We start from the raw sequence: 20800 nt of genomic DNA, 5'->3' as shown, positions 1-20800 counted from the left end.
TACTCCCAGGTATAGAATTGGATTTTAGAAGACCATTAAAGAGAAGAGATGAACTGAAGAATATGAAAATGCTTAAACACAAAACAAAGCAAACGGCACAAAGGCCAAAATAAACAAACACTAGTACAGACACAGCAATTAGCTCAGTAGCAGTTGTTTCTCATATACTGTATTTTCAGTTCTTAACTTGTAACGTTTCTCCTCTAAACAACCCAACTCCGGACATAAAGCAAAGCCCAGTTTATGTACACATGGTCATCTCTGAATTAACAATAAGTTAATTAATCCGGAGATGGCCACATTCTGCACGAGAGTTTTAACCTGTGTGGTCGACGGCCAGTCTGTCAATAATCATCAGCTGCCGACCACTCATTCTCACGAGAGATAGTCTGGCAGAGACGAGCTGCAAACATCGCCTCTACTAAACTACATTCACTATAACAAATTCACCCGTAAATAATCACACACAATACATTTATATACACCCACAATGATACATTTATCAGCTGAGCTCTTCTGCCCTGCCACAGAGGCCTTTGGGCATGAATTACTTTACAGAAAGCATGACAAAGGATAGGTAAGTATGGTATAACATTTTCAAAGCATTTACTTTTAACTCATATTTTTGAAAGATGACAATTCAGCAGTAATGTACAACTTAATAATGCTTAAGAGACTTGCAGCAGGGCAGAAGAGCCATGTGTGTAAATATGGAGTAGGGCAGAGCCATGCTAGATGTGTATTGTTTGGGGTTTAAAAACAGGGTGGTTTTTGTTCTAGTTTAATGTGATTTGGCAGGTGGTGATGTTAGCAGTTCGTCTCTGCCAGACTACGTCTTGTGGGGACACGTGGTTGGCAGCTAATGAATTATTGACGAATTGGCTGTCGACCACACATAGTAAAAGTCACGTGCAGAATGTGTTCAGAGTGGAGAATGAGAGAGAGCAAAGGTGGTAAAGTTAATAAAAAGAAAATAACAATTGCTACTCGTGCTGGAAGGACCAGCACGGTGCTTGTTGGCGTTGGTGTGCGAGACTTGTTTTGTTCAGACTGTTTGTTTATTTTTGGCTCTGTGATCTGTGTTTTTGTTTGTCCTTCTGATTTATTTTTGAATAAGTACGCGTAGCACTGAATCAGCCCACAGTGTGTGTGAACTTCCTGGTCTGGGAACGTCATCCACTCGACCATCCTGCCACAAGACCTGTAACTATGTTAATTATGCATTGATACTAAAGCAAATTAGTGTTTTTTCTCCTTTCAAAACACAAGTCAATGAAGTCTGGAGTAAATGCTGAAAGTATGGCCCACATTTATGGTAATACAAGCCAGTAAAGCACAGTAAATGCAAATTGTAAGCAGTATGAAATTTAAAAAGACCCTTAATTTTTTTATAATTAATTAATTTTTGTTTAGGTTGAAAAAGTGATTAATCCACCACTGTTACCCTTTTCATTGCTTCGGTGTAATTTATACTTTGTGCATCGCCTTTGTTTGAGGGTAATATTTTCATTGCCCCTTTGCTTCGGGCCATGCAGTGCACTGTAGGTTTGCACCAAAATCTTTGATGTTTTGTATGTTTAGCTGAAAATTGGTCTTTTTTTTTTAATTATGTTCTTACAAAGCTAACTCTTGCTGCACTGTAAGCTACAGAGCACAGATGGAAACAGCAATGCCTTATTAGCAAATTGTAACACTTCAGCTGCAGTTTAATTACAGTTATTTTTTAAAAGGTTGCTCACTGTACCATCCTCAGTATGTAAGCTCAGTTGTACAGATATCTAAGTGCTCAGTTATATGTAACCATCTGTGAACGCTAGAAGTGAAGCATATGAATTATATTTCTACCCGGCTGACTGTCCAGTGATCATCATCTTGAATCAATAAGAATACAGAGCATGCTCATTCCCAGTCAATACTAACTTTGATAACAGAGGGTTGCTAGGAAACCCATTCAATTCCACGTTGCTGTATATGTCCTCTTGCCCTTTGCAGCAATTGAAATGGTACAGACATACAGCACTTCTACACAGGAAAACATGTTCGCTATTATTGTAAGCTGTATTTATGGCCCGATCGAAGGGAACCAGGATTGTATCTTCCCTAGGGCTGTGCAAAAGCCTAATGGCTTATTTGTAATCCACTTTAATTATTGTAGTTTACTGTATTATCAAAAATAATGAACAGCATTTGGATGGTGCTGATTTAATCATAATCATGTACGGTTTCTTGTAATTCCTATACTGTACAGTTTAGAAGCAGTCTGTATTTGGAGGGTTTAAAAGTGATGTGAAATTGCAATCAATATAATTACTGCATCTTTAAACTACAGTTGTGATGTTAACGTGCACAAATTATGTGGGAACAGGGTCTTACTTTGCAGTAGCTATCGGTACAAGTCCATTAAGCGGCACAGCTCATTTCAGGTGGAATCCCATGCATTATTCAACAAACCACATGTCATACTGTATGAACCTGTTTGTATAACTTTGCAAAAGATTTTACAATATTCTGTGGTGGATGTGTCCCAAAGCATTATTTTTATCATCTCACATCATCTACATCACAGTAGGCCCAAGCATGGAGACACAGCATTCTTGACAACCTGGTGCAGAGCCAGTTAAACCAGCCTCTATAGGGCTTGATGCTGCTAACTAATAGCCAAGCAAAGGTGACAGAACTGGTTCCTCGATATGAAATCAAGACAGGAATGTGCAGGATGTGTTGTTTCCTGCAAGACCTTTTAGCTTTAGATCTTTTCTGCTGCTGGTACATAGGGTGTAAATGAAGATATGAATACAAGTACAAATGAACTGCAGGGAAATACATGTTCTCAACAGCATTCTCAAAAAAATCATTTTGGTTTCTTTTTTTGTAAAACTTTATCGGCCCTGCCACCACTCAGTAAATTCACTGCCCTGTGTACCAGTTATTGGTTCCAGGCACCAGGCTCTAGGTTTACCGTAGTTGTAGTGTACTTGACTGGTTACAATCCAATAGTTATTCTTGAGCAATTGCATTGTAACAGTGAAGCTGATTTGCAGTATGCTCATTAAAAACTTCTTAGACTCATGCATTGTTCAGTTATAATACATGATAAACTGTAAGTCAGTACACAAATGCTTTGGCTTCTCCCTTCATCTGTATTTTGTACTGTATATTAAAAAAAAAAAAAAAAAAAAATCCTAACCATACTTCACAGAAATATATTTTTAAACATTTCCAATTTTTGTTTTGGCATTTTTTATTTTATTTTTACAGATAACCTGGGGAACACATTTCTCAGCTTTTACTTGGGAGACTATGCCGGGAGAAACAGAGTTTCTGTTATAACCCGCTGCGATGCTGCTTGATGTTTTCCGGTCCCACAATACACCACACATTTCAGATGAGAGCACCAGCATTGTTGGAGGATGAACTGGCTACTCACTGATGCTCAAAGGATAAATGAGTCCCAAGTAAAAGTTAAGAAATGCATGCATGCAGGTGTTTTTCTGGTATATTAATAAATATGTAAAAACAACGTAACCAGCTGCAGCAAAGTAATGCATTTCATGTGAACACTGCAGGGTGTTTGCATTGTGGCACTGCAGGGGTGTGCATTTTGAAGAGAAGAGGGGATACCTTTGCCTGTATGCTCATTCATTGTGTTCAAATACAAGCTCTACTTGTACAATGCATTTGATTTATTTTTAATTTATTTTTTTTGTTTCCTATAACCCAGTTCACTTAAGAAATAAGTGATGTAGAGTAATTATTTTGAAGATCATACAAATAGTTGCAAGACAGATACAGTATATGCCGAAAAGCACACATTTGGAAGCTTCATTCACAAAACCAGCCAGACATTCCCAGATAACCTTTATTATATTGTAACTGTCCAAAATTGTACTGATATTTTTTCTTTATTGTGAAACCAGAAATTGTGAGTTTAAGTAGTTATTCATAATCATCAGCACTAGGTATAGCCAGAATATAATATATACGACACAAATGTTATGTAATGGTGTAGAAAAGCCTCCTTTAATTGACCAATTCAACTGATATAGCCACATTATTATTACCAACATCCAATAAGGACAGTTCATCAATGTCTTAATTAGTAGAAACTCCCATGTTCACTCACAGTTCCTGGCTTAGGATGATCTCTTGATGAGTCCAAAGGAAAGCACAAACACACACCAAGGTATGTTTGTTTGCTAGTGTTCTTCTGATTGGAATGTTGGGTAACAGTTTATACTATACCACACCTGTGTACCATTGCATCATGATGAATTAACCGTCTCAGTTAACCTACTTTGTGTGATCTAATGCATGAAATAACTTGTTCCTTATAATGTATAGCTTGTCTGAAAATAGCAGTTTGGGTCTTTTCTGGTCAGTCTACTCTAGACGTATGCCATTTTACCAGTTCACGATCAATATTTAATTAGAAGTTATCTCGTGCAATATTTATTACTTGTTCAGCTGTATTTGAAAATGGTCAGGGTGCAAGGTTTTGCACAGCACAAACCTTTTAAATATCACCACTGTCAGATTTAGGCAGTATTAAGGAATTTGGGGTCATTTTTAACCATCTACGCAATATTAAAATTGGCAGACAGCAACCAGAGCAGTTCTTCCAAAAGCAGAGTACAGTCAAAATATATAAAGTTGGTAGTTTTGGTGGATTGCGCTGGGGGTCAGCATTCCTCAAGTCAGAATAATCAAGCTGCATGAAACTACCATTCTGCTAATTAAATGTACATTATTTACATTTATAAAATTGCATGTAGATCCTGTTTGCATGAAACATACCATCACATACAACTCATAAGAAATATAAGGGATTGATTTGCTTAACCTACTGTGCCTATAGGAGGCATTAACCTATTAATCCCCCCCCCCCCCCCCCCCCCCGGACATTTTCACAGTTTATTGTGTTACAACCTGAAATCTTGATGCATTTAAATGGGATTTTTTTCCCCCTTTGATTTACACAACCTACTCAACACTTTCAGTGTGAGAAAAAATGGGGATGCAGGGGGGTGTTGGAAAACTGCCCCTGTGCTATTTTTGTGTTTCATATTGTCAGTTATATGTGGATATAGTGGTTCACGGGTTATAATGAGGGTTCTGAGCATGAGTGTTTTAAAAATGTATAATTGTATTTAGACACGAGGGTGGCACAAATCACTTCACATGCAAATTAAAAGTGTATTGATATGTGAGCATGGGAGTGCACAGATTAGTTCACCTGCTGGGATTCAAGTGAATAGTTAATTGTTAATTGTATATATAGATGCACGAAGCACTCACTTGAGGTTGTGTGTTCGTGAGTGGAGTTAGAAGGTGATTTAAAAATATATCAAATGCTACTTGTGCGAAAGGACTTGCACGATACTTGTTTAGTTCATCCACGTCTGTCGTTTGTTTATTTGTTTGTTTGGCCAACGTGTCGTGTGTTTTGTTCAACCTTTTTATTTGCAATAAACTGGCGCAAGCAAGCGCCTTCATTATTTCACCTCAGGACTGTGTGTGTTTCTTTCTGGACTGACATCACCATTCAGCCAGCTGTGTCACCGGGGGTGAAAAAAAATTAGTTAAAAATAAAAACCTGAAAAGTCTTCATTAGATAAGTGTTCACCCCCTTTGCTATGAAACTCCTAAATAAGCTCAGGTGCAACCAATTGCCTTCCGAGTTCACACAGTAACTTAAATGGAGTGTGCAATAAAAGTGGTTCACATGATTTCAGATTAAATACACTTGTCTCTGTAAGGTCCCACAGTTCGGTAGTGCATTCAAAGCAATGATACTAGCGTGAAGACCAAGGAGCTTTCAAAACAAGTCTGGGATAAAGTTGTGGAAAGGCGCAGATCAGGGGAGGGGTATAAAAAGATTTCAAAGGCATTGAATATCCCTTGGAGCACAGTCAAGTCGATCATTAAGAAGTGGAAGGTATACGGCACCACCCAGAATCTGCTTAGAGCAGGCCGTCCTCACAAACTGAGCAGCCGTATAAGAAGGGCATTAGTTAGAGAAGCCACTGAGAGGCCAATGACAACTCTGAAAGACCTACAGTGTTCCATGGCTGAGATGGGAGAAACTGTCCATGTGTCAACAATAGCTGAGGTACTCCACAAATCTGGCCTGTATGGAAGAGTGGCAAGAAGGAAACCATTTTTGAAAAAAGCCCATGTAAAATCCTGCTTGGAATTTGCAAAAAGGCATGTCAGAGACTCTGAAAAGACGTGGCAAAAGATTCTATGGTCCAATGAAACAATAATTTAACTATTTGGCCTAAATGCAAAGCGTTATGTCTGGCGCAAACCCAACAAAGCACATCACCCAGGTAACAACATCCCTACTATAAAGCATGATGGTGGCAGCATCATGCTATGGGGATGCTTTTCATCGGCAGGGACTGGGAAGCTTGTCAGGGTAGAGGGCAAAATGGATGGAGCCAAGTGCTGGCAAATCCTTGAGGAAAACCTGCTTCAGTCTGCAAAAGACCTAAGAATGGGACAGGGAGATTCACCTTTCATCAGGACAATGTCCTCAAGCACACAGCCAAAGCGACACTGGAGTGGCTTAAAAACAAGAAAATGAATGTCCTAGACTGGCCCAGTCAAAGCCTAGACTTGAATCCGATTGAGAATCTGTGGCAAGACTTGAAGATTGCTGTCCACCAATGATCTCCATCCAACTTGACAGAGCTTGAACAATTTTGCCAAGAAGAATGGGTGTATATTGCACTATCCAGATGTGAAAACCTGGTAGAGACTTACCCCAAAAGACTCACAGCTGTAATTGCTGCCAAAAGTGGTTCTACCAAATTTTGACTCATGGGGGTGAATACTTATTTAACCAAGACATTTCAGTTTTTTTTTCATTAACTGTTGTGTCAAGATAAAAATTATGTTGCCTCTTCAAAGTGTTTAGTAGGTAGTGTAAAATAAATCCCATTTAAATGCATCAAGGTTTCAGGTTGTAACACAACAAACTGAAAATGTCCAAGGCAGGTGAATACTTACTTTAGGCTCTGTATGTACCTCCAGCATATGCCACACCTTGATTTATTTATTTTTTTTGAGTTGTTGATGCTTTTCAGATGAATATCCTGGCGCTGTAAAATGCTCAAAGTAGCTGCGGCAGGGAGATGGAAATTTTCTGCCAAAGTTTTAATACAGTATGTGTGATTGTGGCTGTTTTTTTAAGGTAGTGTTTTCAATCAAGTCTATCTGCTTTTCAAGTTGTTTAGACGGTCATCAGTTTTACAATTTTTTAAAATATTTTTATTGACCACTGGATGGCGCTGTGGACTTGGCCAGTGCTTTTACAAATATATGGTAGTAATTAAAAGGAGTTGCATTTTCATTAGATAGATCATGTTCATTGATTTTCAGAAAGTGAGATTGATGGCATTCACACAATTTAAGAGCCCATAATAAAACATAATGTTACATTTGTAGCCCCTAATGTAATTTATTTGTAGTCAGTGGAATGATGGCTCCACTGGAATGAATGGCTTTGGTGTGTCATGTAAAAGACAGGTCACTGCTTTGCTATGTTGCTCTTGACTAATGGTTGTTTAATAGACCCTTTTTTTGTTCTGCCTTTCCAAATCTGTACAAATGCCCAACTCTATGCCCCAACTACCCCCAGTGTTTCCCTGCCCTATTCTAATATTTGCTGCCTTCTCTCCCAATCCCAAGTTTGTTGTGTCCAACATCCTCGTATGAAACCAAACCAAAACCACCCTTACTGAACAGTTTGAAAACTTCCAGTAGCATACTGTTATTCCATTTACCAGCAATGACAACACTGATATGTGTATTGGTTCACCTCATTGTGAAACCAAATTGTGAATATGGTGCCATATGCTATGCTACCATCTACCCCTTAGTATAGAATCATGGGCTGGGTTTCCATGGAAAAAGAAAAATAAGTTAAGTTTCTCATGCTATTTTGGTAGTACCTTTTAGGTAGTGTGGGTTTCCATGTAGTTTTTCATGTAGTTTTCTTTTAGCCTGAGAAATTCTCTGTCCAAATGCAAATAACCTAATTTGATATTAAAATCCAGGAGGTGTACCAGGGGTGTTCTGTTACTGTGTGGGTATCCGCTGATAGATGAGAGAGACACAGAGGTTGAGGTTGAAATTGACGCTCAGGCATGCTAGTTTTATTGACAGGTGAACTGCGTGAGAGAATTTGGAGTTTTTAAACTGCGTGGAAACCTGGCCATTGAGTTACCAATGAAAATAATTCTGTAAGGGGAGAAAGAATGGAGTAATTAGCAGCATGGCCAGTATATAAAGAAAAGATCATTTTAATCAAGGCTGTTATTTACCTGGCATTCAGATTTGCCCTTTGGAATGGAGCAGTTGCTCTAATCATAACCTCCTGCATGTGAGAAGGTCACAGCCTGTCTGGAAGATGGTTTAGAGATGTAGCTGTCAGACATTTTATTGGGTAGATAGCAATCTCTTTTCAGGGCTGGTGTGTCAGAATTTCAAATGGATACAGTTTTCAACTATTGAATAGTGGTTAAATATTAAGTCCCGTTAATTGCGTTTTAACTCCCATTAATTTAGACTTTCTACTTATAGTTAGTAGTTCTAACAATCTTTATATATATACATTTCTGATTGTTGTCTGAGTAAAGTGTAATAAAAAAAAAAAATGTATGTTTGTATTGTTTACTGTATACGAGGCGTGTGTGTGTGATACTAGTTTACACATGTTATGTGCAGAAAAAGAAAAGAAACAATTGTCATATTTTATAAAATGTGGCCAAAGAAACTGTGCCTTCCCTCAATCCACCTGCCAGTGTCTTCAGATTCGGCAGATACATGTGGCAGCCTTAACTCAAACTCACATGGGTGGCTTCATTTGTGTATGACTGGGATAGTGTTGCATTAATCTCCTGAATAATTTAGGCAGCGCTGACATATAGACTGATAACCATATGGTGTCACACAATACAAGACAGGTGTGGGCATCGGTAATATGATTTCCAGAGAGGAATAGAAGGAAAAAAAAAAGTCCTTAGAATTGTAAGTCTGCTGGATTTCAAATGTCCTGCTGTTTAAGGAATACAACTCATCCCTGTCTCTGGAGAATATGTTGCCGTGTGTGGATCTAACTGCAGAAATATACAGTTGTACTCTAGACTAAATGTGGTGTATGGAAGGGATCAACAAGCAAAGGATGGGGTGGGGTAAATGGAACAGTCCCTAATGTACAGATGAATGCAGCACATGATAGAAAGGTAAGATTGTGTGTTTTGTTTTGTGGTTGTTTTTGTGTCTTTCTATCTTGAACAGTCTTCAGTTCTTCTGTCCTGCTTTTGAGACCCCCCAAACTAAGTCTTACTATGTCCTTTTCTCGGTAAGGCAGACCATGCTTGATTTAAAAAAAAAAAAAAACAACTCCAGAGTCACCATTAAAATGAAACAATTTGTATTTGTTGATGCCTATGGAAAAGTTTATAAAAGAAGAGCTATTGTAGACTGGACTCCATTGAAGTGGACTAAAGGAGACATTAGCAGCTAATGGCATTTATACACTATTTGTTTTTTATCTGGTCAGATATGCAGGTTATGCCCCCTCAAATCAGATAGGTGATACCTTGGCCATTACTGACTGTTCTTTTGTGAGAACTAAGAGAGCTGAAAGAGGTATTGCAAATATAGCTAACCTAGCACCAAATAATGGAAATCTAGGACCACTGCCGTGGGCTATACTGTATAATGCCTTATTGTATGAACTTTATGGACATTGTCTGTCATGATGGAATGTGCCGTTGTCAATATACTACAGTATTAACGGGATAAACCTACATTTTCTTAGTGCACACAACAAGCTGTAAGAACATTTACAAACAAGAGGAGACCATTCAGTCCAACTAAGCTCATCTGTTTCCTACTAGCTGATTGATCTCAGAACTTTAATCATCAACAGGCTTTATGAGCACCCAAATAGCACGTTCATTTGGATTACAGTGAGGAGTCAATTCTGTGGTTGTTTTCACGGTGGACAGCTCACTACCTAAGGACTAAACTGGGATATAAGCCAGCTTTGGATCCAGGTCTTTAAAGACAGGCTACTTTTTATGATTTAGGTTTTGGACAGATCAATCGTGTTTTTTTCTCATCTGTTTTTTATTTTCTGGGTACCAGACTGATCCATTTCTTAGATCCATGTTAATATTTCCTTGGTGATGAACAATATATGTGGCACAACTAATTTCTCAAAGATACAACTCATTTCTCAAAGATACTTTACTGTCAGCAAGTTCAGCACAAGTGATTTTATTGTCCCTGAATTCAGCAAATTCTTTTTTTTATTTCTATTGTGCAAAAGCAAAGCTCTGGATGCAATACCGAAGGGAGGACTGCATAAATGTAGCACTGTGTCCAAATGAACACAACTATAGACTTTACAGATCAGTTCATTGGTACACACTCTATTTTTCTGCTGAGGTAACTTTCTTTTTTTTTTTGCATGTTTTACGTAATCTTGCATGCATTATCACACATGTATGCATACAGCAGTCTCACACTCACAGCTGCTCCCCCACACTGAAGATGAGTTCAAACCAAGCTTAAGACTGCATTATCCTGTTTTGGTGCTTGGCTCTTGTTGTAACTGCTCTTGAAAGCATATTGAATCCGGCTGTGTTAGGTTAACCAGGGAAAGCACATCATTCACTGCAGACAAAAAGAAGCAGATATACTGTGTGTTTGCAGTCGATATTTTTTTTTTTGTGATAAGTGAATTGCAATGTAGTGTAGGTGTGGGGGGGGGAAACAGAAAGAGTCATTTATGTTGAGTTGTCAACAAAGTACAACTCATTTATATATGCAGGACAGCACTTCCTACTGTGTGTCATCTGCTATGCACAACACATTTACAGTATCTGGGTTGTGAACCCCAGACTAATTAGAGACTTATTTTTTGACCTACTGATCTACCTCCAAAACTGTCTTAAATAAAACCTACAATTCCATTTGGTAGCTATCTCATTTGAAATTTGTTTTCAGTGTTTGCCTTTGGCAGACTACTAGCCCGCCCTATATAAGCATCTGCCTCTGTGCCTGCCAGGAAATTCAGAGGAAGATACATTTGTAATGTTCTGACAACAAGAATTATAACCTCCAGAACATGTAGATCAGTGCTCGGCAACCTAAACTAATCAGAGGGCTGCACATCCGGCCCTCAAACAACACCAAGGGCCGCAAGACCCCCTTAACCGCAATTACAAGGCAAAATTATACATTTTAATTTCAAGAGCTATATATTACATTATGTAAACATTAAGAATGTAATAAAGGATGAACACAACAATACAAAAGAAAAAGCATTTAAAGTCAAATATACTACTTTCTTAATGCGACTTTTGTGTGATCATATTTTCCACCAGCTTTTTGAAGTTAGGAGTAAGGCAGATGCAGGCACATCGCACTGCAGCTAAGCTGACATTAACTGTAAAGGAGGCATGAATTTCCTGATTAGGGTAGGTAGAAGGTGATTTTTACCCTGCACAGCCAAGTTTAGCAGGTTGAGATGATCGGTGATATCAGTGAGAAATGCCAAATCGAGCACCCGCTATTCATCGTCAAGTTCATCCTGTGTATGAGAACACTGGATAAGAAACTGGCAGACAGATGGGAGTAGTGCATTGAGACGTTCCAGTACCTTTCCCCTGCTTAGCCAGTGTCCTTCAGCGTGTAAGATGAGGTCCCCATATTTAGTATCCAGTTGATTCAGAATTTCGATAAACTGCTGATGGTGCAATGGTCACGCTCATATAAAATTAAAAATATCCACCACTTTGTCCATCACAGCTTTCAGTCTATCTCCCTTGTCTAGCTTTGCACAAAGTGCCTCCAGGTGGATTATGCAATGCACCCAGAAAGTTAGGTACGTATAGCTCAACAATGTCACAGATCGATCCATTTCTTTTTTTCTTTCTCTTTTTTTAAAAACTATAATTATTACCACAGAGAAGTATTCAGCTAAACTCTTGCACAAACTGAAACGTCATACCTTGCAATAGCACTCTGTTAACACAGTAAATGATACACTTTTTAAAGAAGCAGCGTACATTGACGTTTTTCGGCTGGACGAGGGGGCCGCAGGTAGATGCGTTTGGTAGGACGTGGGTTGGACACCACTAATGTAGGCATTAGACAGTTTTGCTATGTACACAGGATGCTCCAGGCTGCACATCAGACCAATTCTAGTTATTCATCTGGACACTAGTTAGGTTTAGTCACTACAGTGTATTTGTTGTGTTCTACAAATACAGTAGCTTAGTTGTGAGAAATTGAAATAGGGGGTGATTGAATATCCACTATTGATATTGTTGTCAAGTTAAACAGTGGACATCAGATGCAGGCAGGCATTTTGGGATACCAGTGCAATATTTTACAAACGTGAATGAAAAGTCTCTAAAAGGGTAGTTCCCTTGATCTACCCCTCTTCTATGCACTGGACTTGCCTGACCTAAGCACCATGTTACTGGATTCTTAGCTGAAGCACTATCCTTGCACTGTTGCACTGCTATTATGTCATTGTAGATACAAATTGTTGTAATGCTAAACTTGTTACTACTTATATCCTATTTTATTCTAGTAGTATTTGCACTTACTGTAAACTATACAGTATATACTGTAACTTTGTATTGCCCTGTAGCACCTGTAAGTTGACTTGGATAAAGGCGTCTGGCAAATTAATAATAATAATAGCACTGTCACATTTATATTATCAACCCCCTCACTGTCAAGCTAGAATGTGTGAATATGGGGAGTTTATACAGGGCCCAGCTTTGATGCCTTGTGGAAGTTTGTGTGTATGTCTATTACAACAAGGGTTAGAATTTCTAAAATTAGAGCCACATTTAGAAGGGTGGAAACATTTGTGGGATATTTAAGTTTTCTTGCAAAAAGATCTATTGAAGTGAATAATAATGTTACAATACATCACCAGGCTGTGTGGAAATCAAATGGTTGGTGAATGTACAGTATATGTCCTATTCTCCATACACCAGATTTTTTGTTCCCGTGACGGGATATGTATGTTACTATTTTACTTATTTCACATGTTATATTTCCAAATGTGTATCTTTGTTTATTTTTCCTCCAAACAAGCACAGAGCAATGTCAAGAGTCTGGTTTCTGGGCATGCTTTTTATTATTCAGAATATGGCTGGTACACATCTCAGCCAGATCTCTTACACGAATGCAAATTGATACAAGAAAAGCAATTTCCAGGTCCTGTGCTGGTACCAGATCCCAACAATTGGTAATGACCTCCGCCAGGCTCCGGTTTCACTCCTTTCATGCGATATTATTGACTGCATGGTTTTCACTTTGTGCCACTGCCATCAGATATTGTGCGGGCATGAAGGGACAGGCATCTCAGATGACGGCTTGCATTCTCAGATGGAACACTAATAGGGTATTAATAATTCTAATTAGGCTAAATGGAGCGCTGAGGGTGAAAGCTGCATGTGGAGGTATTTGGAGTTTGCTGGTGGCTCAGTGTTTAAAACACATGCGCTAGGTCACTATTTTAGTGCATGTTCTTGTGAAAGTAACTAAATTGTTGGCACCTATGCCTTGTGGAGAAGGGGCGATATGGACGCAGACTTCTCCTGTTTTTTTTTTTTTTTTTTTCCTGTAGAAACATAATAAGATCACAAATGTCTAACCAAGACTATACAAAATATTTTAAAATACACCATGGTTCATGTAGATGTTATATCTTGATAAAAGTTATGTGGTTATTAAAGTGACTGTAGCTAACAAAATTGTTCCATACATTTTCTCCGCCATGCACAGCCATTCATTGTATAGGTCTAAAATTTTCAGTTTTGAAAATAAAATTTAGCGAACATATTTTTATTTCAAAACATGATATCTGGTACTGTACTAGGTTTGCATGCCACGCTTTTAGACTGTCTTGCACTTCCTGGGGCATTTTTCATGGAGGGTGACATTTTCCCCACCCCTTCTTGGCTTTTTCCCCCATCAACAACCAATCAGCTGCTTTTTCTATTGACTGACATACATTCAGCCAGTAATTTCCTTTGACCCAGAGGATACTGCTATGATATGACCCATAAAAGTGCAAGTACAAACAGATAATCCAGGAACATGGCATAGAAACTGAGAGCTTCCTTTAACCAGAGTAGTACCAAATATGGTGTTTTAAAATGAAAATACATGTACTTTATAAAATGTGTTTCTTTGAAAAACGCCATAATTGATACAAGTGTAAAACATGTACGATTTATGAAATTATTTTGTTAGCTACAGTTACTTTAAGGAACATCCCCAGTGTGAATCGCTCATACTGTATTTTCTGGCAAAATTTTGTATCTCTAGGACTATTTGTTTCATAAACAATGAAAGTAAATGGCTGACTGTTCACCATACAGTGTATTTTTTGTCCCTCCCTAATGGGAATTCCAACAATGGCTAGCATTGGTTTATGCTGGTTCAGGCTGGTTTGGGAGACTTTGGTGACTTGGTGCTTGAGCTGTTCCAAGAAAAAATAGCAAAACTCCCTTTACTAAAGAGATCTAAAGTCAACTGTTTGCAGTAAACTTTTTATGGGATTTCATTTATTGTTCTGAAAACCCAGTAATGGGGTCAGTAAGCATTTTAATTCCCAACTTAGCGGATCACCAGTTAATTGGCAGTTTCTGGAATTTTTAGCAGGGTTTTCATTTATATAAATCTCTTTCAGTGGGGATTGATATCTTTCACATTGTAGTTAACTCATGCCCATGGTATGTACAGTATATTCTATATCCATGCGTATTGTTTAATTATCTTTGGTCCCTACATCCACACACTGTTTCAAACACATACATACCCCACCCTTCTGGTTATGTGCTTGAATGCCACAATGGAACAGGTTGCAATTGAAGTCATTTTCTTTCTTGATGGAATCTACCACAAGGACATCTGTGACCTTGCCATGGAACAGGTATGTTACCCAGAGCTTTCTAGTTATTCTTCTGTCTGGTTTCCTCTCAGTGTCTCCAGAGGCGCTAGGATTCCTGTCTGCCGTCGGAGTTTTCGTCATCCTCATGCTCATCCTTTTTTTATACGTCAACAAGAAGCTGTGCTTTGAGAATGTTGGGGACCTGTCATGCATGGACGAGTACAGAACGGGCAAGGATTTGAAAGGTAAACTCTGTGACGTGGCTTTCCAACCTGGCTAATCTTGTTTTGCTTTTATAGGAAAAATAGAAATAAGTCTCATGTTATTTTTGTAGTACCAAATATGTGGGTTTAAATGTATTTTTCTTTTAGGGAGAGAAATTCTCCTTCCAAATTGAAATGACCTAATTAAAATGCACGAGGGTACTGATATCGTGCAGCTTTGTTAAACTATGTTTCCATTAAGTTTTTAGGTTGTGTTGCAGTTTCACAAGTGCAGCCTGCCTCATTTGGCAGCCAGAAAAATTCATAAAAAAAGCACAAGAAACAAAACAAAAACCCAGACATAGCGTTACACAAATACCTACAGAACCAAAGCTTCAGCAGTTCCGATTCTTATGGTAGTCTATGAACTGAGCTAAAATCAGAATTATGCAGGGACAATGCAAGGCTCTCGCCAGTAAACTTTCTGGATCTTCGGCTTATAAATGGGTCTGTAAGGCTGCCCCTTGAGGTTTGGCTTACTCCAATACATACTGTTGTCATGTGTAGACATGACAGACAGTGGTCCAATGGAAAAACTGTTTTCTTTCATCCTTGGAATGCTGGGGTTTGTTGGATTCTAATGGGACAATCTATTGTGGACTGTCTTCTCAGCTATATTTTGATCAATAATAACATTTCAAAGAGGTTAGCTAAGTCATCTTTTCTGATGCCGCTGAACTTTGGCTAATCCCCAAAACTGAAGGATTAAATAGGTCGGTCACACAGTCACCTTGGCAACTTACCTGATCTAACCAATATGTAGACAATGGGAGTCAGATTCTTCTGTTGTGCTAAGAAGGCTTTTCCAAGGAATCGTTATTACAAGATTGGTGAGTACAGGGGTGGGAAACTTAAGAGGCTGACATTACTGACAAAGCAATTAACGGTATCAGCAGTTCTGTTTGCCATTACATAATGATAAGGCAATCAACATATTAGCACAACACTTTACATGAGTCGCAGTGGGACAGCATGGCTTTGTTCTGGAATTAAGCAATACAACCCGCATTAGAGGGTATTACTGTTTTTGAAGTTGCCAGACAAGGTACCAAGGCAGTGCCCCATTAGCAGGGTTTTATTGCAATTAGAAACTGGTAACTAGTGCATTTATTATTATTGTAACTATTATAAATCTTTAATGTACATATGTATTTACCTTTGTCAGTGTTTTACTGTCCTTCAGTTTTGCATTTTTTAAAGCATAGATATGGTCATAACATTTTGCATGGTCATCTACTAGTTCATAGTGCCCTGGGATGGAGCTTCCTGATTGGTGGAAACACACTGCCTGCTCAAGGTCACTGCCCCAACCAGTGGAGAGGCTGCCCCTATTGTAAACCTTAGCTCCGCCCCCAACCCATTACCTAGGATTGGAGCCAGGTGCACATAATTCCCTTCCATCAGCCTCCTTGCAAGCTGACTCCTACTGAATTTTAACCCTGTAGTTGCCAGAGCCTGCAGATGGGAGGTGAACTTTTCAGCGCAGGGAATTCATCTACCCTGTCAGACACATTTCACAATTAAAAATACATTTACATTATCCTAATCTTCCACCCTTTAAAATGTTTCAATTTACTTTTTACTTGCTTGCACCACCATGTGGTCCAATATTATATTTACAGTTTCTTCAAGGGTGTTATTTTTTCAATGCTAGCAAAGATACGTTTCAAACTGATAGTACGATGAGGGTCAGCGTGTTCAGGATCTAGGGATCAAGAGGGGCTCACTTTGCAGAACATCCACATTGAATTATTCACATCTTTTAATAATAAAAATTCAAAACTAAAAATGATCCAAATGAGTGTATATGTTATAGAGTAATAGGCCCCAGAAGATTATATGTTTTTTAATAGCTTTTAAGATTCCAACAGGGGGAGCAGTCGTTGACAGGACCGATATTGCTAGTGCAAATAAGATGCAAGAAAGTGGATTGGTTAAAACCTTGGTTGCCAATCCTTTAATCCTGCCAATGTTTTTCGTCTGGGGTGATTTATTGCCCCCCCCCCCCCCCTTAAAAGCATTAAAGTTTATGGTGGGCAATAAATATACAGATATGTGAATAAATCAAATCAGTATTTGAAGTCATTCACTCTTTAACCACGATAAAAGAAAACCTTGAGGTGATTCAGTTTTTTTTTTTTCATTTTTATTAAGTCTCATTACATAGGTCTATAGAGCATCAATGTCAATGCTAGACGTTAAATCTGAAGGTGCCTTCTCCTTTGACGTGGGAGCGTGGGAGGCTGCTATGAATCATTTTTGTGCAAGAAGACATGTTTCCATTGTCTACACTAACCGATCTTAGTCAGTAATGTTAGAGCACTTATAGTTACAGAAGCACTGCCAAGAGGATTATAGTCAAAGGGATAAGGAAGATAGTCAGGACTGGGCCTGTTGGGGCTCCTGCTTTTACCTTTTCTGTAAGTTTATTTTGCTTAATTAAGCAGCTGTGGGTTTTAGTTTATAACTTTAATTATTCTTGAACTGTAACCTTGTATTGCAGTGTAATGTGTATAAGTCGCTTTGAATAAATGCGTATGCTAAATAAAATAAAATAAATGGAGCTTACCAGCTCCGTTAATCAATAAAAAAAACATACTTTTTTTTTTATTTCAAATATTACAAATAGTTCCCTGTTGTAAAAAAATATATATTTGTGTTAGTTAGTCTTCGTCATCCGGACGGCTATTGTAAAAATAAAGCTGCATCATTCCAGCTACAATTAGTCTCTTTGGAATGGCACCACCTCCCTAATGTTCTTGCTGAAAAAAACTCAAACTGCCGGTTGATCCACTTTGTACAGAGGAATGTCGGCTTTTACACACATTTTGACAAAATCTGAAACAGTGACCCGCTGTTCTTTGGCAGTTGCAAGACGCTCAAATGATCCAAACGCAGTGGTCTGTTTCAGTGTTATCGATGGCCCTGCTGTTTCAGCCTCATCTTGTTTACGTTTCCTTTCATTCTGTTTATGTTTAGTGCTTCCCATGTGTTCTACAATGGTCGGCCTACAATTGTAATCTACAGCTTTGCTGCATGAAGTACAAAACAGCACATTACCATCGACGTGAAATGCGTCCTTGCCAAACTCGTTGACCCAATCTTTAGGGGTGATTTTTATTGTTTTCAGGATCTTTGAACCGCTCTGAATACTGAAGTAAACTGAACTTGAATGCCAGAAGAAGTTTTATTAGACATGTATGTTTACATAAATTTAAAGCAGAGTTGCCTGTGTTAATGTTTATATATTATATGTGTATTGATTTGGTGTGGCAAAGTGATTTGTAGTGCGCAGGTGTAGCTGGTGCAGTGCTCAGGAATAACACACACAAGACAGTGGCTGGGTTGCATGTGACAACACTTAAATAATAATCACGGGCGCCACACAGTAATGTGTCTAGCTCCGTGCAAAACAAGGGTTTCAGTCCTGAAACAATAAGACTCAAATAATTAACACACAACACAGACACGACCACTTGTCCCAATTTAGTGAGTGCTCTTGTGCAGGTGTGATGAAAGACAAATAATTCGTAAAATAGTGGTGTAGTGTAGTCCGGGTTTAGTGCTGGCTTGTAGCAGCAGCTCCCAGCTAGTGCTTAGTTGTCTAACAAAGACAAATGACAAACAGTTAGCACAACAAACAAACAAAACACAGAACACTCACGATAATTAATTACTTCCATTTCCTTAATGGGTCCTTTCAGTAACCACATCAAAAGGAACATCATCACACCCCCTGCGATAGCTAGGTCAATCACGCCTTCTACAATCCATGACTGACACATCGTGTACCGCATTAGGTCGATGACTTTGGGCATTGTGACTCCGCCTCCTTCCTTTATGGCAGGCTTCCGACTGACCCTGGAATGAACTGCCAGACCATCCAGTATGAGGCACCCTGTTCCTGTTGTACAGCGCCCTCACAGGTCGGGAGGGAGATTGTTGACTAAGATTCATTCGCTCTCCTACACATTTGGTTATTATCAAACAAACTAAAAAAGCCTTGCATGTTTTTTGCCACTCCCCAAGTGTAAAACATAAAGATCTCCAAATACATAGAAAATCTGCGTTTTTCCGTGTTATTCTGCAGCAAACTTGCCAATCATGTTTCAGACATTCTTCACTTCATATTCCTGATTTCCACTGGCAAACAATGCTGTTTCCACCAGTGCTAGCTCAGGCAAAGTCGGCCAGATTATGAAGATTGTGCTCTCTCCTTAGGCAAGGTATAAAGTGATGTACATGTGATGCAATAAAGAACAACATTTCCTATTCCTGTGGGTCATGCCTTTGCCTTGTTTTCGCCGTGTTAACTGTAATTTTTCTTTCCAGTTTCTATGCCAGCAGCAGTGAGCTGGGAGGGATGACTGCACCACTATCAGTTCAGTCGGTATGTCTGAGAAAGGCTTAGCAGTCAAGCAAAAGTAATAACGACAACCTAATGAGGTAATGAAAAGCACCTGTCGAGCACAATGGCGTTTTTCAAAAGTTTTCAGGAAAACCTGGCTCTGCCTTCTGTCTCCTCCATCGTGGACTCTTTCACTAAAGCAGTGGATGACCTGGCTAGTGCTGTGGAGGACGCTACATACACAGTGACGGATTCAGTCACAGAGCAAGTGACCACCATGATGCACAACCTGCAGACTGAAGAGGAGCGAGATCCAAAGGGGGAGAAGAACAGCAAGGCTACAACTGCCGACAGCAAGGCGAAACAGGAGGAGGAGAAACAAGCTGAGGGATCAATCCACTGCAAGGAAGGGGAACTCCAGCAGACAAATTCCACCAGCCGGCAAAAACTAAAACGACAGTCCTCTTTCAATAGGTCCAGGGACCCAGATATCTACACCACAGATTATAGCACAGGGTCTACACGTTCCACTGAAACATTTACCGAATCCACATGTAGTGATCTGTCCCAGGCCACAGATGGGAGCAGGAGTGAGAGACGCAAGAGCACTCAGCGAGGCAGGGAATCTGGAGAGACCAGATCAAGGGACAGCAAAAACAAAGAAAGAGGAAATGCTTCAGGGGGAAAGGAAGGCAGAGAATCGGTCCACCAGGGGGATCTGAAAACCAGAAAGGCCACTGATGTTAGAAAAGTATCAGGTGGGAAAAAAGAGAGCTATCCGCCTTCAGAGACCTTGTCTAAAAAGAAAAGTGCGACAGGGAATGGAACACACAAAAGCAGTCAAAAAGATCAGGGAAATGTTAAACCCAAGCCACCGGGCACTGAATCTGAAGCTGCCAAGGAAAGGCCGAAGGAGGCAGGTGTGAAAATGAAGGTGAAGGAGCAGAAGAAATCAAGTAAGGCTTTGACCTCAGATACAGGTGAGCTGGAGCCTGCTGACTCCAAAGCAGGGAAACGCTGTAAAACTCCAGCAAGCGAGAGGGGGGCCCCAGAGGGCGAGCCTCAGAACAGTAAAAGCTCATCCAAAGAAGATCAGAGAAAAGGGGGCGAAAAAGAGAACAGTAAAAAGAAACAGAGTAAAGGTGAGATGCCCATGTTGAACTCCCTTGGGTATTGTGTGGGCCTCCTCTGCTGTGTTTCTGCTGTGTGCTCAGCTTTTCATCGAGACTGATGCTTTTGCCACTGTTTGCATGA

The 20800-nt window shown here is 39.4% G+C and overlaps 1 protein-coding gene across 4 annotated transcripts in view; it reads left to right on the top strand.

Moving 5' to 3' along the window:
• Positions 1–20800, top strand: part of syt14a (synaptotagmin XIVa) — a 48939-nt gene that overhangs the window by 5004 nt on the left and 23135 nt on the right. For all 4 annotated transcript variants that reach the window (XM_041251146.1, XM_041251145.1, XM_041251144.1 and 1 more), the window contains exon 2: positions 15028–15180. In XM_041251146.1, coding sequence (XP_041107080.1) covers positions 15081–15180 — 100 coding nt within the window. In that variant the 5' untranslated portion in view covers positions 15028–15080. The remainder of the gene's footprint in view (positions 1–15027; positions 15181–20800) is intronic.

Source organism: Polyodon spathula, chromosome 5, assembly GCF_017654505.1.
Source record: "Polyodon spathula isolate WHYD16114869_AA chromosome 5, ASM1765450v1, whole genome shotgun sequence".
NCBI lineage: Eukaryota > Metazoa > Chordata > Actinopteri > Acipenseriformes > Polyodontidae > Polyodon > Polyodon spathula.
This window is presented reverse-complemented; position numbering and strand designations above follow the sequence as displayed.